The sequence below is a fragment of the Glycine max genome, chromosome 10 (assembly GCF_000004515.6).
Source record: "Glycine max cultivar Williams 82 chromosome 10, Glycine_max_v4.0, whole genome shotgun sequence".
Lineage (NCBI taxonomy): Eukaryota > Viridiplantae > Streptophyta > Magnoliopsida > Fabales > Fabaceae > Glycine > Glycine max.
In genome coordinates this window covers 4,133,808-4,143,948 of record NC_038246.2, presented here as the reverse complement: position 1 = coordinate 4,143,948, position 10,141 = coordinate 4,133,808, and the positions used below count along the sequence as shown (strand labels likewise).

The following is a 10,141-nucleotide window of genomic DNA, read 5'->3' as shown; positions in this document are numbered from 1 at the left end:
GCACTTTCGTTATGGTCACTTGAATTTTAGTGGACTAAAGACCCTGCAACAGAAAAACATGGTGACATGCCTTCCTCAAATTACTATTCCTTCCCAAGTTTGTGAAGAATGTGTTGTTGGCAAACAACATCGATCTCAATTTCCCAAAGGAAAGTCATGGAGAGCAAAAGATGTCTTGGAACTGGTGCATTCTGATATTTGTGGTCCAATAAACCCATCTTCTAATGAAGGTAAAAGATACTTAATTTGCTTCATTGATGATTTTTCAAGAAAAACTTAGGGTTATTTTTTACAGGAAAAATCACAAGTGTTTTCTACATTTAAAAGCTTCAAAGCAAGTGTTGAAAGTAGGAAAGTCTATAAAGACTCTTTGCAAAGATTGAGGTGGTGAATATTGCTCTAAAGAATTTGAAATTTTTTGTGCAGAACATGGCATTCGAAGAGAGCTTACAACCGCATATACACTACAACAAAATGATGTCTCAGAGAGAAAAAATAGGACCATTTTCAACATGGTGAGAAGCTTGCTAGCAAGAGGAAATGTCCCAAAATCATTTTGGCCGGAAACAGTAAATTGGAGCATTCATGTTTTGAATAGAAGTCCAACCTTTTCTGTTCAAAATATGACACTAGAAGAAGCTTGGAAAGGGAGGAGGCCAGCGGTAGATCATTTCAGAATCTTTGGATGCATAGCATATGCTCAGGTACCAGAGGTAAAAAGAAAGAAACTGGATGACAAGGCTGAAAAATGTGTCTTCCTTGGTGTAAGTGAGGTCTCAAAAGCATATAAATTGTTTAACCCATTAACAAAGAAGATTGTGACCAATAGGGATGTTGTTTTTGATGAAGAAAACACTTGGGAATGGGAAAGGCAGCAGCCTAGTCAAGTCATTTACGACAACGATACTAAACACGAGCAAATATTAGCACCTTACATGCCCGAAAACTCCACAAATTCAACTCCTATAGCAGTTGTAACTTCACCAACAACCACTAGCATCAATGAAGAAGAAGCTCAATCTCATTCCTGTGTTAGAAGAAGGCCAGTGTGGATGAAAGATTACTTACGAGGTAACTGGAATTCAAAATCCAATTACTCACTTTGCTTTGTTTGCAAATTGCGATCCTACAACTTTTGAGAGTGCTGTCAAAGAAGAAAAATGGTGCAAAGCCATGAACGATGAGATTGATGCTATTGAAAGAAATGACACATGGGAGCTGTGTGATCTTCCAAGAGGACAAAAAACAATTGGTGTGAAATGGGTCTTCAAAACAAAGTTGAATGAGAACGGTGAAGTTGACAAGTACAAGGCTCGTTTGGTTGCTAAGGGATACAAGCAACAATATGGGACTGATTACACAGAAGTGTTTTCTCCGGTTGCAAGACATGACACAATTAGATTGGTGGTCGCGTTGGCAGCACAACAATCCTGGCAAATTTTCCAGCTCGATGTCAAATCCGCATTCTTGCATGGATACTTGGAAGAACAAGTATATGTTGATCAACCCCCTGGTTATGTTAAGATTGGAACTGAGGAAAAAGTTTACAAATTGAAGAAAGCCCTTTATGGACTAAAACAAGCCCCTCGGGCTTGGTATAGTCGAATTGAATCTTATTTCATTCAATCTGGTTTTTCAAAATGCCCTTATGAGCATACACTTTTTATTAAAACTAGCGATGAAGGGAAAATTCTCATCGTTTGCTTATATGTTGATAACCTTATTTTTACTGGAAATTGTGATGCCATGTTTAAAGAATTTAAGAAGTCTATGATGGATGAGTTTGAAATGTCTGATATTGGAATGATGCATTATTTTCTTGGCAGAGAAGTGGTACAATCAAATGCTGGTATTTTTATTTCCCAAAAGAAATATGTGGGAGAAATCTTGGACAGATTCCACATGCAGAATTGCAATTTTGCAACAACTCCAGCAGCATTTGGTTGCAAGTTGCACAAAGATCATGAAGGGAAAAAGGTTGACAACACATTTTTCAAACAAATTGTTGGCAGTTTGATGTATCTAACTGCAACAAGACCAGACATAATGTATTCTGTGAGCTTAGTTAGCAGGTACATGGAGTATCCTACAGAAGAACATCATGTTACTATGAGATGAGGAAAAAATTAACTCATTTTATTCAATAATCAATCAGTCAATAAATAAGCAAGATACATCTAAACTGCAAAGAAACTGCAAAGCTACAAACTAGGGAAAATAAGTGCAACGTGCAGAATGCTGCAACAACCTCCTAAAGACTTGGTAAACTCAGTTAATATCTAAAACTAATCAAATAAAACAAATACATAACTGCCAGCTAATTAATTTCAACAGCCTCCCTTAAACTTAATGTTTCAAACATAAGTTTAATATACATAACTGCCAGCTAATTATTTAATTTCAACAAGAAAACCTGGTTCAAAGCACGAAATAGGATGCAATACCGTTAACAATATCGTAAACGATACGCGCTATAAACTGAAGCATGAAAATACCACAAAAGACCAAGGTGAAGAGCAAAAAGACACGAATGAACTCAAAGAAGAAGAAGCCGATCTCCCAGCCATCAGAAGTGTCGTTGATCTGGCCGAAGGAGAGATAGTTGCGGGAACCGTCGGGGTTGAGGTTGTAGAACTCTGTGTGGACGGTCACGGTGATGGAGGTTTCAGGGGCACAGTTGGCGAAGAAGAGGCTATATTCATTGGAGATGGTGACGGGGTAGGAATGGCTGAAGGTTGGGGGAGGTGAAGAGGAATCCAACATGCACAATGTAGGGTTTTTGTTGTGGGAATGAATATTCTTTGCTTATTAATTAGGAAGAAACCCAGCTGTGGGAGGTTCGCTTGGTGGGACGGCACCACCACGGACACCGACACCGACGGCGGATTAGTGGTTGTGTGTGTAAGTTTATGAAAATTGTATTGATCTCTGCCGTGGGGGTGGAGGGCAAAGACTATTTGATTTGAAGTTAGAAATGTATTTTAGTGCATGCGTTCCAATGCAAATTTAATAGGTGAAAATAAAATGAACCGCAAAAGTAAAAGTTTTATTTATTGGTAAAATTACTTTTGATCGACCAAAGCAAGTATGGGCTAAGACTCTGGTGAGGAAGAATGTTTTGCTCATTTTCCTAGGGTTTGGGAATTTTTGCCTGTTGGAACCTATTTAAGTGAAGCAGTGTTTTAAGTGTTCTGAACTACTAAAAGTCAAAAACTATATACTCCTAATTCGTAAAGATGTTTTCTATACAATGCCATGCCAGCCTATCTTTAGTTTCTGTCAAAATTCTTGTTTTCTATCATTGTTTATTTTAACATTTGCGAAATGCATTGCGGTTATAACTCTGTAAATAACTAGTAGTCTAGTAGTTCTACCGTCGTTGCTTGTAACTTTTTTCTAAATGATAAAATCATCATAATAAACTATATTGTATATACCATTCTTAGCTTTCATAGTATAATATATAAACTTATATTTTTTTTTGCTTTTTTAAATGAATAAATAAACTATTCCTGTTGCCTGCTTTGATCGATAATCACTATTTTTGCCAAAGCAAACCAATAATAATACACATTGTTACTTTTTTGGATAAAGTAATAAATTATGTTACTCGTTGTTAAATTTAGGTTTAATTATTCGTCCTAATTTCATCATTTATATCTTTTAGTCTTTATAGTTTTAAAGTATTTTTTAGTTCCTATAATTTATATTTTAATTTTTTTTTAGTTTTTATAGTTTGAATGTAATTTTTTTAGTTCTTATAATTTGTATTTTAATTTCTTTTTAATCTATATAGTTTAAAAATGATTTTTTTATTCCATATAATTTATATTTTAATTTCTTTTTAGTCTTTACCATCAAAATATTAACTACAAAAATATTAACAAGTAATTCGTAATTAATTTATTACAAAATAATTTATGATTAAAAAAATACTTGATAATTTATAACTAATTTGTAACTAATTATTTTTTTTATATATTTTAACCGTAAGGACTACATGCAATATAATTAAAATACAAATTATAAGGACTAAAAAGATCTTTTTCAAACTATAGGAACTAAAACATAATTAAAATATAAAAAATAAAGACTAAAAATCCATTTTCAAATTATACACACTAAAAAAATATAAATCGTAAAACAATATGGATCAAATGAGTAATTTAACTTTAAATTTATCAACATTATATTTGCCATATTCATTTCCTTCCACGATTACAATGATTCTTGAGAGTAAAAATCCAATCATACCATCTTCTAACTCCAGATTTTCTTCTTTGGGTTAGCATCTGTGAGAAAAAATTTCAAGCGAACTACGTACTATAATTGAAGAAATAATTGAATGTCTTTCAAATTGAAAGTCATATTGATCACAGAATATATACCATATACCATTCAAAATTTAATACTATCATGCAAAAACTAATTAGAGGGATCGGATTAGGGAAAACATGATGATCTTAATTTCTCGTATATTATATTATGAGCGTTGCAAAACAAAAAAGGCTACATGTAAAAGATTTAAATAAGCAGGAACAGAAGACTTAAACCTTAAACAATATTTAGCGCAGTACTGGAGTGATTTAAGAACTTGATATTGGCGCGGTGAACAGAACTGCCACAACGAAATCGTTTCAAACCTCAAGTTCATTGTTATTCCTTAACAGTGATCTCGGGCACTTGTTCTTCCTTCTCACCGATGACAGAGTATTCATCTTTCTCGAAAAGCCTAAACACGTAGAACACGACAATGCAAAACGCAAGAGTAGCAGTCTCCTTGACGAGATTTCCCACCCACCAATACTCATAGACAAGAACGGTTTTCAGAGAAAATTGTTCAGAAATTTGAGGGGAGTAAACATCGGATAGATTTACCCGTATGAGTCATAAGTCACCACATATGGAAATTTGAACTTTTTTACTTTCACTCGATTTAAAATTTCACCTCACACTCCTACTCCCGCAATTTCTCCTTCAAGTGTGAGTGTGCCTCCTCTCTCGTCGAGAAGAGTAAATACCAAAAAGATTTACACTAGTCATAAGCAACCACATAAGAAAACTGATGTCATACTTTAAAAATCAAGTTTATAAATCTTTTCCTCACTTATTTAGTATTCAACTTTTTAACTTTTATTCGAAACTTCACCTCACATTTGTATTCTAACAAAAATAACACAAAGCGCGTGAGAAGCAAGTACCCAATGACAACTATGCTGACCGCATGATAAGGCTAAACTTATCCAAGTTCATATCATTCTTCCCTTCCATGAACGATCTCACAGACCAAACAATAAGCAAAACAACCACAAAGCAAGAGAAGAAGTCGAGGAGCAAGAAAACCTGGTTCCATAACTCTTTCAAATTTATGGTGTTTTTTTTTTTGGATCAAGTCTTTGTCCAGTACGTACTGATATTCGTCTCAGTGCTGAAATTTTACACCCAACGTTCATGCTAACATCCGTGGCTAATTGCTTACATAAATATAGTTAAAAATAAATGAATGTAGTTTTATACAATTATTAAATAAGGTTAAATGTTTCATAATTAAGATTATTGAAATATTTTGCATGTGATTAAATTGAAACAGAAACTACAATCAGTTCAATCATAGTGAAACCAATTCCGAGAAGAACGCGAGAATGGAGAGAAAGAGAAAATGAAACACGAACGACATTGATCGGAGAATGGATGACGAAATTGACAATGTGAACGAAAATAAGAGAAGACGAGCATGCGTGAGTGAGTGAGCGATGAACGCGAGAAGTGTAAACCTAACCTTTGAAAAATGCAAAACGGAGCCTTCGAAACTCAAACCTTCAGAGCCCGTTCCTCTCTTCTCCGATCGCGTTTGATGACTGCAAGTGAGAGCTAGAGAATGCGTAACGAGAAGTGTAATTAGGAAAATAATATTTAATTGAAGATGTTGAATATATATTATTAATAATTTTGATTTTCAATATTAACTAGGAAAATAAACATGATAGCTAATTTATAGTCAATTAGCTACAAATTACTTACTAATTTTATTCCTAGTTAAAATTAGTAGCAAATTACAAGATTTCTCATAATGCACCCATCTCACATTATTATTGAAAAGTGAATATGTTTTCCTCACAAACGAGTTCATAATATGTAAGATAATGTATGAATTTTGTATTTATTTTATTTTTAAAAAATACATGTGTATAAAATATAATAGTTGGCTTTTTTTTTATCACATTTATAGAAAGATTTTATAATTGCATATTATGGTCAGCTTATTTTGAGCCCTTGGATCTTTATTGATGGGTAGGATTAAAAGTTATAAATTATATACAAAAGACAAGAGAGTTTTACTGTGATTAGACGGACTATTTCATACAAGTTTAAATTAATATTATAATAAATATTTATTTTTAGAATTTAAATGTATAGTAAAAATATTTTAAACGTGTAAACTATATTTTAGGTTTATAATAAATTGTTTATATTTTTATACAAGATTATTTTTAAGTATAAACAAATTTATTTAAAAATATATCAAAACTTAATTTAGAAATAAAAATATATATAACTCAAAAGACATAATTTTTTTCAAAGAAAATTAAGTATATGGATAAAGAAAAAAAGAAAGTTGTTTGAGTTTTTTTTCTTCTAAATAATAATTATATTTTATTGGAGACATTAATCTTGTCCAGTCAAATAAAATGACTATAAATGATAAAACTTTTAAATATTTAATATAATTACATACTTAAAATTTGAAATGAGACTATTAATTAAGATGAAACAATTTCAATGTTAGTTATTCACGTGCTTGGTGATGTAGTTTGAATAGTATTTGAAATGATTGAAGGGAATAATAAATTAAAAAACTTATAGGAATATAAAGCATTAGTAGGAACTATTATTGAATGAAAGAGTTTATAGAATTTCTTATTGTGTGAAAACATTTCCTTTAACAACTTATTTCTTTTAATTTATCTTTCTTGTCTTTAATTATAATTGAATTTTAAATAATTTGTCGATAAATAGAAATAATGTTGTATTACAATATCACAAATTTAAAATATGATTTATATGTTTAAAAATATATATTTATTATAAATTTAATTTTAATATAATTTATATATTTAGAACTATCTATTTATTATAATATTAATTATAAAAGTTAAGCATATATTAATGAATAATCTAAAATACTATTAGTAAAGTAGTCCAAGCACGCTACAGTATTTCAAAAAAAAAAAAAAAAGCACGCTATAATAATACTTTGGCTATTTTCCTTTTGAATATGACTTTAATATAGCTTTTAATCCCATCCGTTCATATTAATCCAGGGGAAGCAATATTTAAATAATATATAACATGATCAAAGATATTTTCCATTTACACCATATATGTATTATGACTTATGAAAATTGCGAACCAATTCCAGTATCTACACCTAATAACATCTCTAACAGTAGTAGTAGAGAGTACGTGAAGAGGCATATTCATCTTGGATACAAACTGTGTCTGCAGCGAAATAGTTTCAAAGCTCAACTTGGGTATTTTTATTCCTTAACAACGATTTCGGACACTTGTTCTTCCTCGTCACCGATCACAGAGTATTCATCTTTCTCAAGAAGGCCAAACACGTAGAACATGGCAATGCAAAACACCAGAGTAGCAGTCTCCTCGACGAGATTACTCACCCACTGATACTCATACGAAAGAACTGTCTTAAACGCAAACATGACAAAGCGCGTGAAAAACAAGTAGCCGATGACAACGAGGTTGAACCGCTTGATAAGACTAAACTTCATAGCTGCTGCAGGCTCGCCTTCTGTAATTTTCCTGAGTGATCTCATGGACCAAACAACAAGGAAAACAACGGCAAAGCAAGAGATGAGGTCGAGGAGCAAGAAAACTTGGTTCCATGTAACCCAATTTATGATATAGGGTCCAGTATCGTGAACAACACTGTAAGCACAACACGCCAGAACCTGAAGCGGGATAACTAGGAAGAGCACCTTCTTCCCCCTCTCCCGCACGAGCGGGTGGAGGAAGGTCCAACGAGTCCCCACCAAAATGACCACGCTGAAGAGCAAAACGACGCGAATGAGGTCAAAGTTGAAGAAGAACACATCCCAACCGTGAGTGCCGGTGAGCTTTACGTGGTGCATGTCCAGTGCGGCGAAGAGATGGCTGAGACCCGTCGCGAGGAGGAGCTGGGGCATCAAGAGGTGAATCCTCTCAAGGGAGCGCTTGCTGACGTGGCGGGGATAGAGAGAGAAGGCGAGGAAGAAGGAGAAGTAAGCGAAGGAGAAAAGGAACAAGAGGGAAGGGAGGTTGGTGTGGCCGGAGGAGAGGTAGTTGCGGGAAGCGTCGCGGTTGAGGTTGAAGAACTCCGTGTGAATTTCCATGGAGACGGAGCTCTCGGGGACGCAGTTTGCGAAGAAGAGGCTGTATTCGTCGGAGATGGTGACGGAGTAAGACCTGTTGAAAGTAGCGGGAGGGGGAGGAAGATCGAGGAAGGTGAAGAGGTGAGAGGTGTAAGGGGAATTGAGGATGCAGAAGGTAGGGTTTTGTTCCATTTCTATTATAAATTGGGGAAGGGATTTTTCGCTTATTAGGAAGAACCCTAGCCGCGAGAGGTTCGGTTGCGATGACGGCGCCACCACGGCCACCGACGACGCCGCGATCGCCACACGGCCTGGGTAGGTGAACCCGAATTTCTCGAAGAGGATTAGGGGTCGGGTGTCGGAGGTTATGGTAATGGTTTTGATCTCCGCCGTGGAGGGAGACAGCAGGAGGAGGACGACGACGGTTAAGACGCCGGTAATGAAGACCATTTTGCTCATCATATCTTCCACGGTTTGGTGATTGTGGGAATGATTTAAGTCGCCCAGTGTTATATATATATATATATATATATATATATATATATATATATATATATATATATATATATATATATACTATGTTGTTTTATATTTTTTAATTTAACATTTGTCCACTAATCTGTAAAGATGGGACTTCGAAATACATTGCGATTACGACTATGTCAAGTTTGGCTTTTCCAAACGGCTTTTAGTTTGTCATGTACACTTGGCCGGAGTTATCTTGAATGATCCATAGATTCTTATCTATTTTAAATATTTCTTCATCATATTATAAAATTGCAGAAGTCTCATTCTAATTTTTTATTCAATTTAATTACTCCTGAGCACGTTACTATTTTATATATGCATTAATAATTCCCAAACAACCTAATAGTAATCACTAATAATGCAATAAATACATGAAAATGACATTTTAAGTCATGTTACAAAAAATTATATCACATAATAACTTCAAATCAAGCCTGACTCATAATAAGATTAACATAATAATATAAGATTTCATTACATTTACAAATAAAAAAAATATATTTAATGAAAATATCATTGAATCAACATCAATCACACACTATTTACACTATTTACTGTTTACTCTAAAACCAAAAACTTCAAATAAAAACCTAACAAAATTTCTATTTCCATGAAATCATCATTGTAAGTAGAAGAAAAGTGAAATATTTTTAAATATAAAAATAATGAGAAAACACATTTAAATAATCCAATGAGAAACTCATAAATAGAACCTCATGGATTAAAATGAGAAAATAATAGTAAAGGTAGAAGTTTTGTAAGAGTCTAAAGGCATGTGTTTTTGAACCAACAAGGCCGAAAATGGTAAGCTCTCTTACCCTTGAAATCCACAAAATAAAAGGCTGAGGGGTAAGTGCATGTTCGGATTGAAGTTATAAATATTGTACACGTATTTTAATGTAAATTTAAACGATAAAAATAAACTGAAAGCAAAACCAAGAATGATGATCTTTTCATAAAATTACTTTTGCCTCACAAACATAAAAAATGAAAATAAAAACACTAAATTAGAGAGATGGAAAACTTAATTAAGTTTTTTTCATTGATAAAATCAAATATATAAAGAGGAACACGTTTTCTTTCTTTGTACACCTTGAATAAAGATTTTTTTACATTATTTTTCAATTATAAATTATTATATAATAAATTTATTGATTTTTAAGAATTATTTTAAAAATTATATGCAGAATAATATAAATTTTTTTACACTTATAACACATGTCTATTAAACACGTGAAATTTAA

At 33.1% G+C, this 10,141-nt stretch overlaps 1 protein-coding gene across 1 annotated transcript; it reads right to left on the bottom strand.

Moving 5' to 3' along the window:
• Positions 1–7,538: 7,538 nt before the first annotated feature.
• On the bottom strand, positions 7,539–8,819 carry LOC100800587 (protein CANDIDATE G-PROTEIN COUPLED RECEPTOR 7). The gene has a single exon (XM_003536921.2). It carries the CDS (start codon positions 8,817–8,819, stop codon positions 7,539–7,541), a length of 1,281 nt encoding a protein of 426 aa, XP_003536969.1.
• Between the last annotated feature and the right edge of the window lie 1,322 nt (positions 8,820–10,141).

What these genes read in the sequence shown, in the direction of transcription:
- LOC100800587 (XM_003536921.2), bottom strand. Translation starts at nt 8,819, where the DNA reads ATGGTCTTCATTACCGGCGTCTTAACCGTCGTCGTCCTCCTCCTGCTG.